Source organism: Ranitomeya variabilis, chromosome 4 (genome assembly GCF_051348905.1).
Source record: "Ranitomeya variabilis isolate aRanVar5 chromosome 4, aRanVar5.hap1, whole genome shotgun sequence".
Classification (NCBI taxonomy): domain Eukaryota; kingdom Metazoa; phylum Chordata; class Amphibia; order Anura; family Dendrobatidae; genus Ranitomeya; species Ranitomeya variabilis.
This window is the reverse complement of record NC_135235.1, coordinates 644475089-644499640: the sequence shown is the minus strand read 5'-3', so window position 1 is coordinate 644499640 and position 24552 is coordinate 644475089. Positions and strand designations below refer to the sequence as shown.

Below are 24552 nucleotides of genomic sequence, written 5' to 3'. Positions count from 1 at the left end.
TTTGTTGCAACAGGTGGCAGAAACTGCTGGCCACAGTGAGCAACGTGCCCTGCAGAAGGAAATCAGAGCTCTGATGCAGAGACAGCAGGTAGAGCTGACTGGTGGTGAGATTGGTCGTGTCACTGTGAGTGATTCAAACCCCATCGCGATACCCCCCAAGAGTGAAATGTTAATATGGTGTCGAGCAGCCATAGGCCTCAGGGGTAGGGACTACCAGGCCTTGGTAGAACCCGTATATTCAGACCATAGGCCTACTGTTCTGACAGCCCGGGGGGTGGTCGACGTCCGTCAGGGGAGAGTGCTCGTACGTGTCCTCAATTGTGGGGAGGAAGAGGTTCACCTCACCAAGTATACCACGCTCGCCAAATTGTTCACTGTTAATAATAATGTGATACAGACACCTGAACCCTTGGTCCCGTCAAACTTGGCGGAGAACAAAGGTTCTGCAGAGCCCACGAAGGACTGGTGTCGGGAATTGCATGTGGGCACTGACTCTACCCCATCCCATCAAAAACAGGGGGCCTACAGGGTGGTACACGAGTACGAGCAGATATTCAGCAAACACCCCTCAGATTTTGGGCAGGTGAAAGGGATCCAACATCACATCCCCACGGGAGATCACCGACCCATAAAAGAGATATCGCCCTGTACCCCCAGCTCATTACCAGTGTGCCAAGGACATGTTGCGGGAAATGAAGGAGGCTGGGGTGGTGAGAGACAGCTGTAGCCCCTGGGCAGCTCCGTTAGTCCTTGTTAAAAAGAAAGATGGTACAATGAGGATGTGCGTTGATTACAGGCAGTTGAATCGCATCACACATAAGGACGCATACCCACTGCCTAGGATAGAGGAGTCTCTGGCTGCCTTAAAATCTGCTAATTACTTCTCTACCTTAGATCTCACCAGTGGGTACTGGCAGGTTCCTGTAGCGGAGGCGGACAAGGAGAAGACGGCCTTCACGACGCCAATGGGTCTCTGTGAGTTCAACTACATGCCCTTCGGATTGTGCAATGCTCCCGGAACGTTCCAGAGGATGATGGAGTGCTGCCTGGGACACCTGAACTTTGAAACCGTGCTGCTATATTTGGATGATGTCATTGTCTTCTCTAAGACCTACGAAGACCACCTGAAGCACCTGGCCGAGGTGTTTGAAGCCCTATCCAACTTCGGCTTAAAGGTGAAACCGTCCAAGTGTCATCTGCTGAAACCTAAAGTGCAGTACCTGGGCCATGTGGTGAGCGCTGAAGGAGTGGCCCCAGACCCCGACAAGGTCACAGTGATTAAGGACTGGCCAAAGCCCAGTGACCTCCACGAAGTCCGGCAGTTCCTCGGGCTGGTAGGCTATTACCGGAGGTTCATTAAGGACTTCACCAAGAAGGCCGCACCCTTGCAAAACCTGTTGGTGGGCCAACCAAAGAAGACCAAGGGGAGGAACACCCCCTTTGATTGGAACGAAGAGCTGGAGGAATCCTTCACCTGTTTGAAGTCGGCACTGACGGGAGAAGAGGTACTGGCTTACCCCGAATACGACCAACCGTTTGTGCTGTACACAGATGCCAGTAATGTGGGACTAGGAGCCGTGCTGTCTCAAGTCCAGAAAGGCAAGGAAAGAGTGATCGCTTACGCCAGCAGGAAACTCCGTCCCACGGAAAGGAACCCTGACAACTACAGTTCCTTCAAACTGGAATTCCTTGCCCTTGTCTGGGCAGTGACAGAGAGGTTTAAGCACTACCTGGCCTCCGCCAAATTCACCGTCTTCACGGACAACAATCCGCTAACGCATCTGGGTACTGCCAAACTCGGGGCTTTGGAACAGCGGTGGATGGCCCGGCTGTCCAACTATGATTTCACCATCAAATACCGGGCAGGACACCAGAATGCCAATGCCGATGCTCTGTCCCGAATGCCCAATTTACCAGAAGTGGGAGAAGACCCAGAGGCACTTGAAGAGGTGGAGCTGCCTGCCTTCCATCGCCCCAAAGCCACTCAGCACTCTCACCATGTGAAGAACAGGCACAAGAACCAACCGGATGCCACGCTGAATCCCCTGCCCCACCACGGATGGGCAGAAACCCAGGATAGTGACCCCGCGGTCCGTCAGGTGAAGGAGCTCTTGACGCAGGCTGGGTTGCACCCTGGCCCAGATGATCCACAAGAAACCCAACAGCTGTGGAAGGGGAGAAGCAAGCTGTTTATCCATGATGGCAAGCTGTGCAGGAGGAGCATCGACCCACGTACTCATGAATTGGTGTGGCAGATAGTGGTGCCAAGGCGAGATGCGCCCATGGTTCTGGAAGCCTACCATGATGGAGCCGGACACTTCGGATGGAAGAAGCTGGAGAAGCTACTCCGAGGGAGGTTCTATTGGATTGGCATGAAGAGAACCATTGAGAAGTGGTGTCGGGAGTGTGGTCCATGTAGTCTGCGCAGAAAGGACCGTGACAGTCAACGGGCTCCCCTGCGGCCTATCATCACCAAACGGCCGCTTGAACTGGTCGCGCTGGATCATGTGAAGCTGACACCTAGCTGGTCGGGCTATATCTACGCCCTTACCATCGTGGACCACTACTCCAGGTTTTTGGTGGTTGTGCCTGTTAAAGACCTAACGGCCAGGACTGCCGCCAGGGCCTTCCAGCAGCACTTTTGTAGACCCCATGGCTACCCAGAGAAGGTACTGACCGACCAGGGACCTGCCTTTGAAGCAGAAGTGTTCCAAGAATTCTGCCAGCTGTACGGGTGTAAGAAGATCAGAACCACCCCGTACCACCCTCAAACCAACGGGATGTGCGAGAAGATGAACCAGGTAGTGATCGATTTATTGAAGACCTTGCCTGTGGAGGAACGGAACCTGTGGCCGACAAAGTTGCCTGACCTGGTGGATATGTACAACCACATCCCAGTAAGTTCCACCAACTGTACTCCAGCGTACCTGATGCGAGGAAGGTCTAGTCGGTTACCCGTTGACCTGGACATGGGGGTCCTAGTACCCGAAGATACCTCGCCGGAGGCAGATTGGGATACAGAAAGGCAGCAAAGATACCGCGAAGTACAGGAGTGTGTAGAGAGAAGTCTCGCCCAGGCTAGGCAGAAACAAGAAAAGGACTACAATCAACACGCTCCTGCGATTCCCCTGTCACCTGGTGAGCAGGTACTTAAACGAAAGAGGAGATTACATAAGCTCGATGACCAATGGGAAGCGGAACCGTATACCATCCTGCCATCCGACTTCGACAACACAAAGGTCTGTCTCATCAGCAAGGACAGAGGGGAGACCTCGACAGCGGTATCCAGGGATCACCTTAAGGTCTGCCCCGATAAGTTGAAAGAGAGGGGCACGGCCCCAGAAATCTCCCCGCCGGTGGAAAAGGAGAAAATGTTCCATACCGTCCTTGGTGACTTTCCCCAATCCTGGACTCAGATAAACCAAGCCATCGCGGTGCCTGTTCTAATGTTCCAACAGCCGGACCCACCAGAAACAATGGTGGTATCAGATCAGCCGGCCCCGCTACCTCAACAAGCCTTACCTGATGAAACCATGCCAACCGTTGAACCGGCAAATCCTCCCTCTGCTATCAGTGAATCTGCTGTACCCACTGTTGGTAGCAGCAGCTCTGAGAGCCCTAACCTGCCAGTGCTACCCCGACTCACTAGAAGTGTAGCTAGAAGACGGTGCACTACACCAGCGGTAGCAAGCATAGCGGGCCCTGTTAGGCCAATAGCAACCCCTGTGCTGCGAAGGTCCACACGCAGCACTCAAAACCAAACTCCCCTCCGCTACAAACCTTGGAGGTATTAATAAGGGCTGCTCTTTAGTTAAGAATGTTTGTGTGTATTTTTGTTACAGGTTTTAAATGGACAATAGAGTAATGGACGGTGAATTGCTCAAAAACTTTCATAAGGGGGGACCCCTTTGTTTACCCGGGGTCCCCGCTGTTTCAACCACTGAACTGAGAGTCATAAACTGTGCATGACCTAACTTTTGCAACGTTCAAGAATCCTCACCTCCCTTAAAGGGAAGCATTGTTATGTTCAATTGTTATGCTATTTCAAAAATTTGTGTGTTTTCTGTTAACATGTATTATTGTTCTTGTTTTCCCAGTCCCGGAGTACTGGATTTAACCGGGGGGGGGGGGGAGTGCAGCACCCCAGAGTCCTGGTTGTTGCAGTACTGTGGCTCCGCCACTATGGGGAGCTATGGTACGTCTGATTGCACTAAGGAGTTTCTCTGATCAGGTACACTCACACCACACTTCACACTCCGGCCACCAGGGGGGGTGGTCCTATCTAGTAGGCCACTCCTCACAACTCTGGTAAAACTGGGGGTTGGACAGGAAGAGAGGGAGAAGTAGCTGGGAAGAGCTAGTGAGAAGACCTGTCAGGGATGGGATCCTGGCAGACTCTTCAGAACAGAACTAACCAGCGCACAACGGGAATACAGTAAAGAAGTATTGGGACCAGAAGGAGTCGTGCTGTTAGACCGAGGCAACATCCTTCTGAGGCGCAAACAGTCGGTGGCCGGAACGCCGAGCAAGTAAGAGACTTTAAGTACACTGCAAACCACGGCCGGACAGCTAATTACAGGTTGGCTGTCTCACTTAACACCTAAGCAGACAACGGAGGCAGCTGTGGGAGAGGGGCGACTCTAGGGTCCCGGAAGAACTCCAGGCCTACCCCGTCATACGGGTGCGTCCTACCATATCACCTGGAGGACGAAGAGAACGGACAATAGGGACAGACAGAAACAGTTGTGAGGACTATCCCGGGAGCTCAGCAGGGAAGAACTACAACACCCAGCGCTAGCAGGTAGACACTGATTCCCACCTGTAAAGAGAACTCCTGATGTGCCTTTGGACCGGCCGGTCTCTGACAACCCAGTTAACAGCGCTCTGGACTGAGGTCTCAAAAAAAAACCTTCAGTAAAGAGGTAAAGAGACTGCAACCTGGTGTCCTTGTTATTTACCGCGACCTGCACCTCACAACACCACTTATTGCACCGGACGTCCCCCACTGACAGACAGGGCCACGGACCGGGTCTAGCCACCGTGACAACCCCAGTGCAGAGACCCAGAGGCCCGGCTCCGGGTACCCCTCGGCCCTGCGGCGGTGTGGGGGCGCTCCACACTAATCCTATCCCTAACCCATCACTTCAATCTATCACTAACTTCCCCTCTGCTTTCAAACATGCCACAATCACACCTATTCTCAAAAAGCCTTCCCTTGACCCGAGCGCTATGTCCAGCTACCGCGCCATATATTTGCTCCTATTTGCTTCCAAACTACTTGAGCAACATGTCCACAGTGAAATTTCCTCTCATCTTGCATCTAACTATCTTCCACAGCCTACAATCTGGCTTCCGTCCCCACCATTCCACTGAGACTGCCCTGACCAAACGCACAAATGACTTACTTACAGCCAAAGCTAATAGACAATTCTCTATACTACTCCTTCTAGACCTGTCCTCTGACCTCGACACAGTTGACCACTGCCTCCTACTACAGATCCTCTCTTCCTTTGGTGTCAAAGACCTCGCCCTATCCTGGATCTCCTCATACCTTACCAACCGCACATTTAGCTTTTCCTACTCCCATACTACCTCTTCTCCTCGCCCCCTCTCTGTTGGTATCCCTCAAGGCTCTGTCCTAGGACCTCTTCTCTTCTCAATCTATACCCTTGGCCTGGGACAACTCAAAGCCCTATGGCTTCCAGTACCATCTATATGCCAATGACACTCAGATCTACCTCTCTGGCCCAGATGTCACCTCTCTGCTGTCCAGAATCCCAGAGTGTCCATCAACCATATCCTCCTTCTCCTCCTCTTTCTTCCTCAAACTCAGTGTAGTCAAAACAGAACTAATTATCTTTCCTTCATCTCGCACATCTTCTCTACCTGATCTATCTATTACAATAAATGAATTCACACTTTCCCCCGTCCAGGTAATCCGCTGCCTCGGAGTAACCCTGGACTCTGCCCTGTCCTGTAAACCACACATCCAAGCTCTTGCCACCTCCTGTCGCCTCCAGTTCAAAAATATTTCCAGAATCCGTCCTTTCCTCAACCCTCACTCTACCAAAATGCTTGTGCATGCCCTAATCATCTCTCGCCTCGACTATTGCAACATCCTCCTTTGTAGGCCACCTTCTAACACTCTGGCACCCCTCCAGTCCGTCCTTAACTCTGCTGCCGGACTAATTAATCTCTCTCCTCGCTACACTCCTGCTTACCCTCTTTGCAAATCCCTTCACTGACTCCCAATTTCCCAGCATATCCAGTTTAAACTACTAACACTGACCTACAAAGCCATCCATAAACTTTCTCCTCTGTATATTTCCGTACTAAACTCTCAATATCTTCCCTCACGTAATCTCCGGTCCTCCCAAGACCTCCTTCTCTTCTCCACGCTGATTCGCTCCTCACCCAATCGCCTGCAAGACTTCTCCCAAATATCCCCATCCTCTGGAATTCTGTGCCCCAACACATCCGGTTATCCACCACATTTGGATCCTTCAAAAGGAACCTGAAAACCCATCTCTTCAAAGAAGCTTATGAACTGTAATGATCACACAGACACCTCAACACTATCGGAGCTCCTGCAAACCCCGACCTACTGTCTCCTTCCCCATAATCCTGTAGAATGTAAGCCCGCAAGGGCAGGGTCCTCTCCCCTCTGTATCAGTCTGTCATTGTTAGTTTGTTTACTGTAAGTGATATTTGTATTTTCACGTAACCCCGTCTCATGTACAGCACCATGGAATTAATGGTGCTGCATAAATAAATAATAATATACAGATTAAGCAGTTTTAGAAATTGCCATTTGACCACTCATATATGATTTTGATACTTAGTCACGAGTCTACGAGCTAGGATTACTAATTCTCTCAATATTCAGTAAAATACTGCAGCACATGGATTTCATTGATAAAATCAGAAAGAGCAGCTAGTCGGCGCGAGACCATAAGTATGAAAAATCACATGTGGTCACATGATGACAGCTGGTATTGGCAATCAGTCAAATCCTGACAGTGCGCATATTGCAAACTGTTAGGATTTGGTACACTACAGTGAAGAATTTTATAATTAATGATCATAAAAATACAGACGTATATCCGTAACTTGTCAGATGAAAATACTTCCATCAACATAGCCATGTATCACAACATCTGACAAGTTATGGATTGTTACATGCGAACAAGATCAGAACCAATAACAGAACAGGAATACATCACCAGAACCACCATCAATATAGGAATACATTACATAGCGCAGTGCAGTGATCAATTGTAATTTCATGTCAGCCCCACATACAATTAATGGCATGAGCATTCAATCTTCAGTATGTCCTTAATGGTAAGGAGAGAAAGTTATTATCAGACCATACAGGAACCTCTGTAATGAAGAGACGTAGTTGGTATCGTAAATTAACATTTAAATACAGGTACTAGTGATGAGTGACTGTACTAAGGTACACTCGTTATTTGATTGAGTATCGCTGGTGTTCCAGCACCACACTCAAAATGCACCCTGCATGCTTCATACCTGTTGGCCAACAAATATGTGGGGGATTGCCCGCCATACACGGTGATGCCATATCCATGTTGGCTACTGGCATTACTGTGATTTTGCAGCCGCATAGAGTCATCGGGTTACATATAAGACCCGGTGACACGATGTTGGACAATCTGTCCCCTGGAAGCAGTTCAGGGAGAGAGGTTATAGGAGTCAATGTGTGTAGTATGAGATGGGGAAATGGATGTGCTGCTGATGGCGCACCCAGAGGCTGAGGCCATGGGCTAGGTGAAACTGTGCCTGCTGAGGGAGAACAACATACATGCTCATCCATGAGATCTAACTTCCTGTACAACATTGCATGGAGGCCAGTGAGACCATTCGAACCCAGACCAGTGCGAACAGGTGGTCTGTTGGATGACGAGATAATGCTTCCAGTTGGTTTCCCAGCACCATGTTGGCGACACCGGTCTGAGGTCTGTCTTCTGGTGGCCCAATCTGGGTAGCTGTACCGACTCACTCCGAGTTATGGTGAACGCAAATTCCTGTTACATCCCTGCTTCTGATCGCAGCCAGTATCTCTGCCTCCCTTCCTCCACCCACTGATTTATTTCCCAAAGCCACCTGTCCCTTCTGCGGGCCTTTTCCTCTTCTCACTCCTTTTTCGATTTGTCCATGTTCTTGGCTGTGCACAGGCACTTCACCCCCACTGCATACCAGGCTTTTGGCCCATCCACCCTCATAAATCGCATGGCCTCCCCAGGATACATGTTGCGGAGTCTTTGGGGTAAATATTCTCTTTAAGTCAGTGTGCCTGAGGTACAAAATGTCTTTGGATGAATTCGAAACCACAGAGGATGTCAAAACTCATGACCGTGTCATCACAGCACAACTCCCCAAATTCTGCTGCATGTGGCCCTTCACGTCACTCTCGTGTCAGCTCCTCTGCCTTCTGTCTCTCCTCAATGGCTTTATTTTGGGCTATAGAAAATTCATATATATGCGCAGTCTCCCTATTCCTTCTCTCTCAGTAGGAATAGGTACCAGACAGGCCTGGCATTTTGTCTCTCCTGTACAGTACAACTAGGGACTGGAGGACCAGGTGACCATGGATGGCACAGGTTCGGGGCCTTATGTAAGCCAGCAACTCCAGCTCATTGCCTAATCACTGCCAATGTGCCTGTAGAGGGTGGGGCACTCCTCCCAGGAATTGGTTGCCTTCAGTCCATCTTGGATATCAGGTTCCCCCTCACAGACCTCTTGAATTGCCACTCACTCCTTACGGGCCTCTCAGGTCTCAGCTTTCCTCTTCATGGGCATCCCAGGTCTTTACTCTTCCCTCTTGAGCCTCACTGGTCTCGGGACACGGTTCACCTATGGATTCATTTCGGCACTGTTTGTCCACATTCTCCACCTCCATCCAGGCCTCTTCTGGCCCACTCTGGTCACCTTAGTAGTAGACATGGTAATCGCAGACTACAAATATCACCCACGTGCTCTTTCTGCAGCCTCATCCAAGAGCCTTCTTAGCCTTCGTTGCTGCAGCGACACCAGGAGTCTCGAATCTGGATCACATCTTCCAGCACTGATTGAGTACTGGCTAGGATTCACTCAGCTGTCCCACTGAAAGCCACGATGACGCCTGTTCTCTCACTTTCATGCTTACGCTGATGCTCACCGCTCTTCTCCTTATAGCAGAATATCGCTGGCTTCTGCACAGTGTTTTTTCACATTTGCCCTGGCCTTTCAGGGGCCATACTTCCGATGCACTTACTGCATCACTTCTGACTCCCAGTGACTCTGCCTTTGGCCGCACCTCTACCTTTGCCATCTTTCACCCCATAGGCTGCACCTCACACAGCACTGCTCCCTCCTCAGGTGTGCACCTCTCACTCCAGTTCGGATCCTTACTGCATAGCAAATCTTGCTTTAGGCCGACACCCCAGTGGGCTGAACATATTTTTTCACTCTCCAACACCATCCACTCCCATTATAGGTGGTCCTTCTCTTCACAGGAGCCATCGCCATCTTAGAATCCATGTTTCTGGCTGCCATTTTGAGCCGAAATTGAATGACATGTTTCCCACTTCAAAATAACCAAAACCAGCCTTCAAGGGTATTATTAATGAAATGCTCGGAGGCTTGATTTGAGCAATGAGCCCAATGTAAGTCTATGGAAAACTCAAGCATTTTCTATCGCCCCCAGGGGTCTGTGCGGCACCCCAGGGTCCTGGTCGTCGCAGTGGTATTGCTTTCCTGTAGGGGAGAGTGATACTACGTTTGGAGGCAAAGAAAGATAACTACATCCAGATATCACAAACATGCAACACATTTCACACTCCAGACCACCAGGGGGAGCTTCTGCTCCTATTTATTAGGTCACTCCCCATACATATGTATAACTGGTAGTGTGTAGGGAAAGTTAGTCAGATCCAGACAGAAGTCAGTTGATGGCTAGGCTCAGCTCAGTCAGTTCCAGACCAGAGTCTGAGGAGGATGGAAGGTTAAACAGGAGCTGTGCATGCCCTCAGAGCTGCAGCTCCCAGAAAGAGACATTGAAAGGCAGAATTGTTTTGCAGCGAGCGTGAAGGAAAGCAAAGCAAAGGAGAGGATACCAGATGGGGACCAGCCCCGCTCAAGCTGTCTCCTTCTGAGGCGCAACATCCCGGTAGCCGGAACACCGAGGGACTAAGGACCTCTACGCCTTATTTCAGAGACCGGCAGGACAGCTAATTGCAGGTTACCTGTCCGCACCTACTCCCAGGAGGCACGGTGACACCTACAGAGCCGGGTTATCCAAGAGACCCTATAAACAGGCTCAAGTCACCAGTCATACGGGTTTTGTCCTATTCTATATGGGGGACAGAGAGAGCGAAACATCACATCTGTGAAACCCTTATGTGAAGACATAGGCAGTAAGGGACTACACCACCGCAGGCCTGGATTTAGGTGGGCCCAAGGGGCCCGGGCCCTGGGCCACCCACCAAGTGGGGGCCTCCCACCAAAATAAGGGATAAATATCTCAAAACATGTAAAATACATGTCTCTTTGCAGTGAACCATTTCTAATGATAAGGGACATTTAACAAAAGAGAAACTATTGAAAGTATAGTGACCTGACTACGGTCCTACATCTCAGTGGCCGGCGCAGAGTGGCAGAGTCATGGCACCTGACCTGCATCAGCATCCACTGACCTGGCTAGTCTAGCTAGATTTCCTTAGTACCCTCCCTGTACCTAATGCTTATGTAACGCCCCCCACTGCCACAGGGCTGAGGGGTACCCGGTACCGGGCCTCTGAGTCTCTGCTCTGGGGTTGTCACGGTGGCTAGGCCCGGTCCGTGACCCTGCTGAGGGGCGTACAGTGAATGATAGATGTTGATGGTGGTGGTGGTGCGGTGCAGTAAATATCAAGGACACCAGGTTGCAGTCTCTTTACTGAAGATCTCTGGGTCCTCAATCCGGAATACGGTTAACCAGGCTGCGCAAGTCCGGCCGGTCCAATGACACCTCCAGAGTTCTCCTTGCAGGTGGAAATCTGTGCCTTCCTGCTAGCGCTATGTGTTGCGGTCCTTCCCTGCTGTGCTTACAGAAAGTCCCCACAACTGTTGTGTCTGTTTCTTAAGTTCCCTCACAACTCGATTAGATGATGATCTGCTAATCTTCCGTCCCTCCCTGATGTTACGGTTAGGACGGCACCCGTATGAAGGGTAGGCTCGGAGCTCTTCCGGGACCCTAGAGTCGCCCCTCTCCACAAGTTGCCCCCTATGTCTTCGTAGGTGATTTAGGTGAGACAGCCCGCCTATGACTGACTGTCCTGCCGTTGGTTTGAAGTATTGCTTGAAGCTAGATGTATGAATACTTCCTCGGCGTTCCGGCCGCCGGTTGTGCGCCTCAATAGGATGTTGCCTCGGTCTCACAGCACGACTCCTACTGGTATTCTCCTTCTTGCTTTGATCTCGTTTCTCACTCAGCACAATCTATCTCGCTTCCAATCCCTCCTTGGGCACCGCCGCTATGCTGAGCAGGCACGGTCCCGTTACGTTCTCTCAAGTTGCCAGGCCTCTGTCAGGATCCCACCCCTGACAGGGACCCTACCGAATCTTCTCCCACAACACCCTCTGCCACAAGGTGTTGCCTGGTTCCAACCCAGTCAGCTTTCTGTTCTAACTTCCTGCCTGACCCCCAGTTTTACCAGTATGTGAGGAGTGGCCTAATGAATAGAACCTTTAGCTCCCCCTGGAGGCCCGACTGTGAAATGTATTGGTGTCTGTGATAGCTGGTCAGATGAACTTCTTCAGTGCCATCAGACGTACCATAGCTCCCCTTAGTGGCGGAGCCACAGTACTGCAAAGACCAGGACTCTGGGGCGCTGCACTTAGCTTATGGCATGTGGTAGCTTTCTCCGATCCCAACAGAAGCTTCTAGGCACTACCTATTCAGCTATATGATCGCTCCCTCGGATTAGATCAGATGAGAGTTTCTTCAGCTACCTTTGAGGAAGGAGGCAGAGCCACGATGTCGGTGCGAGAAGAGGCTTCTCCACCGCGGAGCGTGGCAGGACTTCACTCTGGATCTTCAGTCACTGAAGATCCAGAGGTGAAGTGGTTCAGTCTTCACAGTGTCGCGGTGGGTGAGTATAATCTCTGTCTGTGTGTGTGTCTGTGTCTATCTGTATCTTTCTTGCAGCTCCTGTCCTACACAGTACCATACTGTACATACAGGTCCACACTATATCCTGCATCACAGTGTGTCTGTGTATACTGTATGTATATAGTGTGGACCTGTTTACAGTACAGTGCTGTGTATACACTTTATACAGCCCCTCAGCCTCTATTCTACATACAGCCAGCACAGCAACAGCCTCTGATATATGCAGCCCAGCAGCATCTCTATAATAAAATAAATTATATATATATATATATATATATATATATATATATATATATATATATATATATATACACACAGTACAGACCAAAAGTTTGGACACACCTCATTCAAAGATTTTTCTGTATTTTCATGACTATGAAAATTGTACATTCACACTGATGGCATCAAAACTATGAATTGCCACATGTGGAATTATACGCTTATCAAAAAAGTGTGAAACAACTGAAAATATGTCGTACATTCTAGGTTCTTAAAAGTAGCCACCTTTTGCTTTGATTACTGCTTTGCACACTCTTGGCACTCTCTTGATGAGCTTCAAGAGGTAGTCACCGAAAATGGACTTCCAACAGTCTTGAAGGAGTTCCCAGAGATGCTTAGCACTTGTTGGCCCTTTTGCCTTAACTCTGCGTTCCAGCTCACCCCAAACCATCTCCATTGGATTCAGGTCTGGTGACTGTGGATGGCGTAGCACCCAATCACTCATTCAAATAGCCCTTACACAGCCTGGAGGTGTGTTTGGGGTCATTGTCCTGTTGAAAAATAAATGGGCCAACTAAACGCAAACCGGATGGAATAGCATACCGCTGAAAGATGCTGTGGTAGCCATGCTGGTTCAGTATGCCTTCAATTTTGAATAAATCCCCAACAGTGTCACCAGCAAAGCACCCCCACACCATCACACCTCCTCCTCCATGCTTCACGGTGGGAACCAGGCATGTAGAGTCCATCCGTTCACCTTTTCTGCATCGCACAAAGACACGGTGGTTGGAACCAAAGATCTCAAATATGGACTCATCAGACCAAAGCACAGATTTCCACTGGTCTAATGTCCATTCCTTGTGTTCTTTAGCCCAATCAAGTCTCTTCTGCTTGTTGCCTGTCCTTAGCAGTTGTTTCCTAGCAGCTATTTTACCATGAAGGCCTGCTGCACAAAGTCTCCTCTTAACAGTTGTTGTAGAGATGTGTCTGCTGCTAGAACTCTGTGTGGCATTGACCTGGTCTCTAATATGAGCTGCTGTTAACCTGCGATTTCTGAGGCTGGTGACTTGGATAAACTTATCCTCAGAAGCAGAGGTGACTCTTGGTCTTCCTTTCCTGGGGTGGTCCCCATGTGAGCAGTTTCTTTGTAGCGCTTGATGGTTTTTGCAACTGCACTTGGGGACACTTTCAAAGTTTTCCCAATTTTTCGGACTGATTGACCTTCATTTCTTAAAGTAATGATGGCCACTCGTTTTTCTTTACTTAGCTGCTTTTTTCTTGCCATAATACAAATTTTAACAGTCTATTCAGTAGGACTATCAGCTGTGTATCCACCAGACTTCTGCACAACACAACTGATGGTCCCAACCCCATTTATAAGGCAAGAAATCACACTTATTAAACCTGACAGGGCAAACCTGTGAAGTGAAAACCATTCCCGGAGACTACCTCTTGAAGCTCATCAAGAGAATGCCAAGAGTGTGCAAAGCAGTAATCAAAGCAAAAGGTGGCTACTTTGAAGAACCTAGAATATAAGACATATTTTCAGCTGTATCACACTTTTTTGTTAAGTATATAATTCCCCATGTGTTAATTCATAGTTCTGATGGCTTCAGTGTGAATTTACAATTTTCATAGTCATGAAAATACGGAAACATCTTTGAATGAGATGATGTGTCCAAACTTTTGGTCTGAATATATATATATATATATATATATATATATATATATATATATATATATATATATATATATATATATATATATATATATATATATATATATACATACACACACATATACATATATATACACATATATACACATATATACAGTGCCTACAAGTAGTATTCAACCCCCTGCAGATTTAGCAGGTTTACACATTTGGAATTAACTTGGCATTGTGACATTTGGACTGTAGATCAGCCTGGAAGTGTGAAATGCACTGCAGCAAAAAAGAATGTTATTTCTTTGTTTATTTTTTTTTTAAATTGTGAAAAGTCTTTTCAGAGGGTCATTTATTATTCAACCCCTCAACCCACCAGAATTCTGTTTGGTTCCCCTAAAGTATTAAGAAGTAGTTCAGGCACAAAGAACAAAGAGCTTCACATGTTTGGATTAATTATCTCTTTTTCCAGCCTTTTCTGACTATTTAAGACCCTCCCCAAACTTGTGAACAGCACTCATACATGGTCAACATGGGAAAGACAAAGGAGCATTCCAAGGCCATCAGAGACAAGATCGTGGAGGGTCACAAGGCTGGCAAGGGGTACAAAACCCTTTCCAAGGAGTTAGGCCTACCTGTCTCCACTGTTGGGAGCATCATCCGGAAGTGGAAGGCTTATGGAACTACTGTTAGCCTTCCACGGCCTGGACAGCCTTTGAAAGTTTCCTCCCATGCCGAGGCCAGGCTTGTCCGAAGAGTCAAGGCTAACCCAAGGACAACAAGGAAGGAGCTCCGGGAAGATCTCATGGCAGTGGGGACATTGGTTTCAGTCAATACCATAAGTAACATACTCCACCGCAATGGTCTCCGTTCCAGACGAGCCCGTAAGGTACCTTTACTTTCAAAGCGTCATGTCAAGGCTCGTCTACGGTTTGCTCATGATCACTTGGAGGACTCTGAGACTGACTGGTTCAAGGTTCTCTGGTCTGATGAGACCAAGATCGAGATCTTTGGTGCCAACCACACACGTGACGTTTGGAGACTGGATGGCACTGCAGACGACCCCAAGAATACCATCCCTACAGTCAAGCATGGTGGTGGCAGCATCATGCTGTGGGGCTGTTTCTCAGCCAAGGGGCCTGGCCATCTGGTCCGCATCCATGGGAAGATGGATAGCACGGCCTACCTGGAGATTTTGGCCAAGAACCTCCGCTCCTCCATCAAGGATCTTAAGATGGGTCGTCATTTCATCTTCCAACAAGACAACGACCCAAAGCACACAGCCAAGAAAACCAAGGCCTGGTTCAAGAGGCAAAAAATCAAGGTGTTGCAGTGGCCTAGTCAGTCTCCTGACCTTAACCCAATTGAAAACTTGTGGAAGGAGCTCAAGATTAAAGTCCACATGAGACACCCAAAGAACCTAGATAACTTGGAGAAGATCTGCATGGAGGAGTGGGCCAAGATAACTCCAGAGACCTGTGCCGGCCTGATCAGGTCTTATAAAAGACGATTATTAGCTGTAATTGCAAACAAAGGTTATTCCACAAAATATTAAACCTAGGGGTTGAATAATAATTGACCCACACTTTTATGTTTAAAATTTATAAAAATTTAACTGAGCAACAAAACTTTTTGGTTTGTAAGATTTATGCATCTGTTAATAAATCCTGCTCTTGTTTGAAGTTTGAAGGCTCTAACTTATTTGCATCTTATTAAACCTGCTAAATCTGCAGGGGGTTGAATACTACTTGTAGGCACTGTATACATACACACACAGCCCAGCAGAAGCCTCTCATACATATACAGCCACGTGTGGGTGTGTAGAGGTGCATGGGAATAGACCTCCCCCCCCCCCCCCACAAAAAAAAAAGACACTGGATTTGAGTTTATGTTACGCTGCTATCATTCGGTGGTGTACAGAAGTCTGGCACAAACCAGCCCTTGTTCATTTTTATAAGAGTCAGCCTGTAAGCATTTTCAGTTGTCAGGCAGATGCGCTTATCAGTTATAATTCCACCAGCGGCACTAAAAACCAGCTCTGACAAAACACTAGTGGCAGACAGGCCAGGATCTCCAAGGCGTAGAGAGCCAGATCATGCCACTCAATAATTATAAGGCACAGAGGAATCGTGGAGGACGTTAGTACGGTCAGCAAGGTATTCCCTCAGCATCTTCCCAAACTTTGCACTCCTTGTGAGAGTACCCCAAGCTTCAGGGTCTGTGCGATGGGAGAGCCTGAGAAAACTCTCCCAGAACATTGAGAGTGTTCCCCTGCCTCTGCTGGATTGGAGTTGTGTCTCTCTCGCCTGTACTCCATGGTTGTCCAAAGAACTGTGACCTCTGCTGCCGGCTTTTTCAGATGGGATTTTTTTTTTTTTTTTTTTTTTAATAATTCCACAACAAGGGCCTTCTGGTACTGCTCCATTTTAGTAGACATGTCTGCCTCTGGAATAAAAGATAGAAAGTTCTCCTTGTAGTGTGGGTCTAGAAGTGACACCAACCAGTACTGACTGTCACCCAAAATTTTGATAACTCGAGAGTCACGGTTAATGCAGAGTATCAAACACAACCATGCGTGCCAGACTGCTAACAGCCAAGATTTCCATGTCCTCACCAAGAGGACGACTGACCATGCTCTCCTCCTCGTCCCTGTCCTCAGGCCATCCTTGCTGAACAGACGGTATGACAGATGTGCAGGTACTACCGTATATAGTGCATGAAACTAGCTTCTGTTCTTCCTCCTCCTCCACATTGTCATCCAATCCACATTGGGATGAGATGAGGCTGGGCTGTGTGTAATGAGCCTGCATGGTTCCTTACTCCATCTCATCGTGCTCCACCTGCAATGCATTCTCGTTTATTTTGAGCAGAGAGCATTTTAGCAAACAGAGAAGCGGCATGATGACGCTAATTATGGTGTCATCACCACTCACCATCTTGGTGGAGTCCTCAAAGTTTTGGAGGATGATACATATGTCTGACATCCATGTCCACTCCTGAGGTCTTATGTGTGGAGTCTGAACTGAATACCGACAGCCTTGTTGATGCTGGTAGTCAACAACTGCCCTCTTCTGCTCATAAATCCTTCCCAACATCTGCAGTGTAGAGTTCCAATGCATGGGGATATCACACACCAGTCGGTGAGCTGGAAGCTGCAAAGGGCTGCTGAAGCCCGGCAAGGGCGGCAGAAGCTGTAGCTGACTTTAAAATAAAGCACACAGGTGGCATACTTTGGCAAGCAGATCCGGAAGCTCCAGGTAGGTTTCGAGAAACCGTTGATCCACAAGTTTAAGCACATGGGCCAGGCATGGTACGTGTGTGAGCTCGCCTTGCCTCAGAGTCGCCACTAGGTTCCAGCCATTGTCACACACGACCATGCCTGGCTATAGGTATAGCGGTGTCAGCCACAAATCTGCCTGCTCTTTCATAGCTGTCCACAACTCTTCAGCATTGTGCAGTTTGTCACCTAGCATATTAGCTTCAGCACAGCCTGTTGCCGCTTGGCAGAGGTGCAGTGCTTCCAGCTTGTGACTGATGTGGTCATTTCGGAGATGGAGGCGGAGGAGGCGGATAAGGTGCAGAAGCTGTAGACTGTGGGGGAAACCCTGATTGACCTAGGCCCCGCAATCCTTGGTGTCCGGAGGACGGGTTCTATCCCAAGGTCCGACTGAGTCCCAGCTTCCACTATGTTAACTCAGTGTGCCATCAGAGAGCTGTACCATCCCTGCCCACAAGCACTTGTCCATGTGTCCGTGGTTAGTTGGATTTTCAAAGTAACTGCATTGTTGAGGGCACAGCTAATGTGGTGAGACATATGCTTATGTAATGCAGGGATGGCACACCGGGAAAAATAGTGGCGGCTGGGGACCGAGTACCGAGAGATGGCGGCTGCCATCAGGTTGCAAAAAGCTTCCATCTCCATTGAAAGCAATGCTAAAGTTCAAAAACGCATAAAAAAGCTACGTGTGAACATAGCGCAAGGTGTGGAGGAGCATTTTGTTGTAGGCTATTTATTTTGCCATATATACAAGTCATTACCCTGGAAAGGATATTCCTTAACATATTTCCCAGGAAAGTCCATTTTGGCTTTGTTTTTGTATGTTTTATCATGAGTCTGTAAAAGTGGCGCAATACTCTGACAACATTGTTCACAGCAGTAACCTGGGAGTCAGAAATGCTTCCAGGGGTCTTCCCCATGCTTTTCTTATGTCATTTGAGCACTGTTACCATTGATTTCCTCAATTTCTAGTCCCCCTAAAGACCACCGGGGGGGCCACGCTAAAAATGCTTGAGTTTCCCATAGACTTACATTGGGCTCGTTGCTTGGGTCGAGCACCCAAGCATTTTAGTGTTCGGCCATCACCAGTAATCGACAGTTCCAAACACATCGAGAAGTACCCACTGCTTGTGCCCACCAATAAGCCGGCTATTCAGACACAATTTTCAGTGAAGTTTGTGGTGCATGCGCACATCAAGGTGAATGACGAGTGTGCAAGCACACAACAGAGGGAAATTGAAAAACAAGTTGCGCCTGCATACATAATATGCTGGTTCATCCTTTGCCGTGATTGAATATGATGTCAGTCGAAGCAGTAAACACAGCGTCTTTTGATACAGTATATGTGCAGGCACGTGACGTTGAACAAAATAAAATTTATAAAAAGGTACCTGCATGAGGAAACCATATGCTGTGCCTGCATACGTAATAATCAGTCACAGCAAAGAATGGGCTAGCACATGATGTCAGTCAAAGCCGTGAACACCGTCTCCAGGGACACAAATATATGCGCAGGCATGCAGCACCAAGCAAACCAAAAGTTTATAATATGCCTGAGCGAAAGACCAATCACGGTGAAATTATGCAAGTGTCTCATCAGTTGTGTGTCAAAAGAGATAGAACAACTGAATCTACGCACACTCACATGAGCGCGACATCAAACTAAAGAAAATATACTACACCTACGCAGATAATAAGTAGTTATGGCAAGAACAAACAATTATGTGATGTCAAATTACGTCTGTGCACACTGACAAAGTAAATATGTTTGCGCAGGTATAAAAAATAAAAAAAGGCCTTGGTCACCTATGGCACACTAGTGCACTATTCTGTCTATAAGTCTGTTAGTCACTATTGGCTCCATGTACCATGGTTTGGCTACTGCACATATTTGTGCTGTACAAGCTTTTTTTTTTTACTTTGTCAGTGCGCACAGACAATTTTTATTAATGGCACATATTTGTCTATTCTTGCCATAACTACTCATCATTTGCGTAGTTGTAGTATTTTTGCTTTTGTTTCGATGTTGGGCACCTGCGCATGTGTTTGTGCGTAGATTCAGTGGTTATATCTCTACTGACACCAATACCGGCGTCGTTGGTCTTTCACGTCACGCTCCTACGCTTAGATCTGTGTTCACGGCATTGACTGACGTCATGTGGGCCATTCTTTCCCATGATTGACTATTATATACGCAGGTACAACATATGGTTTCCTCACACAGACGCCCTATAAGTTTTATTTTAATCGACGTCACGCGCATATACTGTGCGCGCAGACACGGTGTGCATGGCTTCGACTGACATCATACGCTGGTTCCTCCTTTGCCATGATTGGATATTATGTACACAGTATTATGTACACAGGCATTACTTGTGGCTTTGCTCGCCCGCTGTTGCGCGCTTGCACATTCGTCATTTAAAGGACTTCAAATTGATGTGAGCCAAGAACTTCATTGACACTCTTGTCTGAATCGCTGGCTAATTGGTGCGCAGGCTATACTTCCGGACCCCATTTTGTACTGTAGATTCCTCGCTTTCCTACATTTGGTGGTCCCGACTGCTTTTACACACTTCCTTTCTCACACATATACAATAGTGAAGAGTATTACCTAAGCCATTCCAAACTGTCATAGAACATAAAAAGCGACAAACACTGGACTATTTTTTTGACCACACTCCTACCCCTACCTACAAGCGACACACATTAACCATTTCTTTCTACCCTGGCTAGAGATATCAGAGGGGGCGGAGCAGTGAGGGACATTCAGTGACCGGCGGGAACGCAGGGCCTAGAACCAAATCCAGGACTGACCCTCTGTATCTGGGACGGTTGGGACCTAAGGGTTTATTTTTTGTTCATTCAATCCTAGCTGTAGCAGCAAAAACCTTTATATTTTAACAGAAGCTTCACTATGTGAGGTCTTGTTTGGGGCGTCTGTAAATTCGTGTTCACACGTTGCGTAAATGCTGTGTTTTTTCTGTCTATTCCATGTTTTCTACAGATGTCCACATTAAACTATGCAGTAACAGTCTCCTCCAGTAATTGCATTCTCCCCCTTATTTGATTCATTTTTGGTGCAGATTTGAAGCAGAGCATTTAATGTGTTTTTATACTACAGAAAAGCTTTAAATCTGAACTTTGATTTTTTTTTTTTTTTTTTTTACATACTTTTTTTTTTCTCCAAGCTATAGACTCTAAATGATAGAGAAAAAAAAAAAAAACACAAAAAACACATCCGCACAGTTCAGTTGTGTCTTCAGACCCACAGGGGGGCGGCATCATGAAATCATCTTCAATTTGCTTTGACGGACATGCGTTTTTAGTGCATTTTCCGCAGCAGAAAATCATCAAGAACGCAGGTTTACACGTTTGTATCAATAAAGTTTTGACAAAGTCAGAATGGGAAGAATCAAGAAACATTCTAGCTTAAACATGAAATACCAGAAACACAAGGAAAAAAAACCCCTAAATTACTCAACAGGTAACATCAAAAACTCACCAAAACGTCATTGTGTGAACGCAGCCTGAAGACGCTGCTGAACTGTGCGACTTTGGGGATTTTTTCCTATCGGCTTCTAAAAACCACAGCTGCGTTTCTCACTGCAGAATCAAAGCTTTTCTATGTTATTAAAAAAGCGGCTTCAAATCTTCACCAAAAATGCATCAAGTACGGGGAAAAGGCATGAAAAAAAAACTGCAATAATCCGAGAATATTAATGTTATTGGGCGGTGTGGTGTGGACACCTGCAGAAAACGTGTGTGTACCACATGCACCGAAGGGAGCAACATGTGTATGATGTGCACTGAGTGGAGCCGCGTGTGTCTACGGCCTATGTAAAGAGCAGAGGCCATGTGCATGGAGTGGAGCCGGGTGTACATGGCGTATGTTTGGAGAGGAGCTACACATGTACAGCATGTGTACAGAGAGCTGTGCATGTATGATGAATAGCCGCGCATGCACGGTGTGACCACAAAGCAGAGCTGCACATGTACAAATGGAGCAACACAGATACACCTACTTTGTATCAGCACTGAGGGGGTTAATGTCCCCTGAATCCAGTAATGGGGAATCTCCAGCACCTACCTCCACCTGCAGAGCCGCACACCACATATATGGCTGTTCTGTGCGCACAGGAACTGTGATGATGACACAGTCATGTGATTAGTCTCATGGAGGGGAAGAGTCAGTGGTCACATGATCAGATGCCATGTGGTTATGATGTGAATGGAGTTGTGCATGAATATGGCATGAAGCTACGTGAGAAAAACTGCACCCCTCAAAGTACTCAAAACCACATTCGAGAAGAAATAAACATTTTACTTCCTTTCACAAAAATTTTCCTTTAGACCTATTTTTTTACTTTTGCATGGGTAACAAGAAAAAATTGACCATAGAATTTGTTGTGCAATTTCTCCTGAGCACGCTGATATCCCATATGTGGGGGAAATCTACTATTTGGGTGCACAGCAGAGCTCGGAAGGGAAGAAACGCCATTTGACTTTTTGAATGTAAAATTTGCTGGCATAATTAGCGAACGCCATGTCATGTTTGGAGAGCCCCTGATATGCCTAAACAGTTGAAACTGTGTGACACCATTTTGGAAACTAGACCCCTTTGGGATCTTACCTAGATGTGTATTGAGCACTTTGAGCTCACAGATGCTTCACAGAATTTTATAACGTAGAGTCGTGAAAATAAAAAAAATCACATTTTTTCCACAAAGACATTTTTTAGCTCCAAATTTTGTATTTTCACAAGGATAACAGGAGAAAATTAACCCCACAATTTCCTCTGAGTTTACTGATACCCCATATGTTGTCGAAAGCTACTTTTGAAGCACAGTGAAAAGCTAAGAAGGGAAGTAGTGCCATATTACAGTGCAGATTTTGCTGCACTTGCTTGAGGGTGCCATGTCACATTGGCAGAGCCCCTGAGGTGCCAGAAAAGCAGAACCCCCCATTAGTGACCCCATTTTACAAACAAAACTTCTTAATGAATTCATCTAGGGCTGCAGTGATTATATTGACACCACAGGTGTGTCACAGACTTTTATACCACTGGGCAGTGAAGAAAATTTTTTTTTACATTTTTACCCGCAGTATTTTGTGTGGTAGCCCAAGTTTTACATTTTCATACTTGGGAAATGGGTAAAATGGCACCAAAATGTGTCCCAAAATATGTGCTGAATGTAGAAATACCCCATATGTGGATGTACAGTACTGCTTAGCCATAAGGAGAGAATTGGGAGGGACGGAGCACTATTTGCCTCTTGGAGTGTATATTTTTCTAGAAGTTTGCAGATTCCATATGAAGAGCCCCTAAGTGCTAGAAATGCAGAATTCCCCCTCAAGTGACCACATTTTGAAAATTATAACCCTTTGGGAATTTATATACAGATGTAGTGACAATTTTGCAGGGGCGGGCTGGGCCGGGTAGCAGAGAGGCAAATACCCCCTGGGTCGCTACCCCAGCAGCTGTACAGGGTGGCAGCACAGCAAATTGTGCGCGGCCGTGTCTGCTGTACAGTCTGTGACGCAGCCGGCAACAGACACAGCCGCCCACCTCACAGTCCTATCACGCTGGGGTCAGGAGCTGTGCCTGGCCATCTAACATTGACGGCTGCGCAGCTCCCACTCCCTCCATGTACAGAGAGTCCTTCCGGGTCAGGTGTCGGGCGTGGGCGATGACTTCATCGTGCATGCGCCGACATGTACCGGACGCTGGAAGCAGAGAGGCGCTTCTGGGTAGCGACTGTGAGGTAAGTATGGAAAACTTTCTTGTTTTCTTTATAAAATTAATTCAATGGGCGAGGGTAACTGCAAGTGATGAAGTGGGGGTGAAGGGGGACTGCACATGATGGAGTTTGGTTTGGGGGATAAAGGAGACTGCACATGATGGAGTGGGGCTGCACATGATGAAGTGCGGGTAGTGGGGCTGCACATGATGAGGTGGGGGCTGCACATGATGAAGTGGATGGTGTTGGGTTGTACATGATGAAGGGGGAATGGGGCTGCACATGATGGAGTGGAGGGAGTTGGGTTGTACATGATGAAGGGGAGTGGGGCTGCACATGAAGTGGGGGGTAAGAGGGACTGCACATGATGAAGTGGGGGGGAGTAAGGGGGATTGCACATGATGAAGTGGGGGGGAGTGGGGCTGCACATGATGAAGTGGGGGAGTGGGGTTCCCCATGATGAAGTGGGGTGTAAGGGGGACAGCACATGATGAAGTGGGGGTAAGGGGGACTGCACATGATGAAGTGGGGGGTAAGGGGGACAGCACATGAAGTGGGAGAAAGGAGGACTGCACATGAATTGGGGAAAGGGGGACTGCACATGATGTGGGGGGAAGGGGCACTGCACATGATGACTGAGTGGTAAGAAGTACTGCACATAATAAAGGAGAGTGGGGCTGCACAAGAAAATGGGGTGTAAGGGGGACTGCACATGATGAAGTGGGGGTAAGAGGGACTGCACATGATAAAGTTGGTTAGTAAGGGGGACTGCACATGATAAAGTGGGGGGGAAGTGGACTGCACATGATGAAGTGTCTGAGGAGGTACTGCACATGATGAAATGGAAGGGGGATGAAGTGAGGGAGTGATAGTGGACTGCAATGAATGAAGTAAGGGGACATCAAATTAAAGTGTGGGGACTGCAAATTATGAAGTGGGGGAGAGGACGGGGGACTGCAAATTATGAATTCAGTGAGAGTGATGGGGCACAGCAATTAAATTGAAGGTAAGGGGTTTGGAGAGCAAATGATGAATTGAAGGTGGGGGCTGGGGAGAGCAAATGATGATCTAGGGCAGTGTTCCCCAACTCCGGTCCTCAAGAGCCACCAACAGGTCATGTTTTCAGGATTTCCTTAGTATTGCACAGGTGATAATTGCATCACCTGCACAGGCAATAATTCAATCACCTGTGCAATACTAAGGTAATCCTGAAAACATGACCTGTTGGTGGCTCTTGAGGACCGGAGTTGGGGAACATTGATCTAGGGGGAGAACAAATAATGAATTTTGAGGGTGGGGGAGTAAATGATGTATTGAATGTGGGGTAGAGCAGTTGATAATGAATAGAGGGTGGGAGAGAGAGAAGACATGACAATTAATTGGGACGGGAGGGGCAAGTAAATATAATGAATTGGGGTTAGGGTTAGAGCGGGAGGTATATAGTGGGGGCGTTGAGGATGAAGTGACTGGTAATGAATTGAGCGAGTGAGTACAGGTG

General features: G+C 47.6%; 1 protein-coding gene across 4 annotated transcripts in view; it reads right to left on the bottom strand.

The window, feature by feature from the left end:
* LOC143767351 (uncharacterized) overlaps positions 1–21457 on the bottom strand; it is a 145049-nt gene extending 123592 nt beyond the window's left edge. For 2 of the 4 annotated variants that reach the window (XM_077255602.1, XM_077255603.1), the window contains exon 1: positions 21404–21457. In XM_077255602.1, the coding sequence (XP_077111717.1) occupies positions 21404–21430 (27 nt within the window). In that variant the 5' untranslated portion in view covers positions 21431–21457. Of the gene's footprint in view, positions 1–21338 lie in introns of all 4 variants that reach the window. The other 2 variants (XM_077255605.1, XM_077255606.1) reach the window with 1 other exon arrangement.
* Between the last annotated feature and the right edge of the window lie 3095 nt (positions 21458–24552).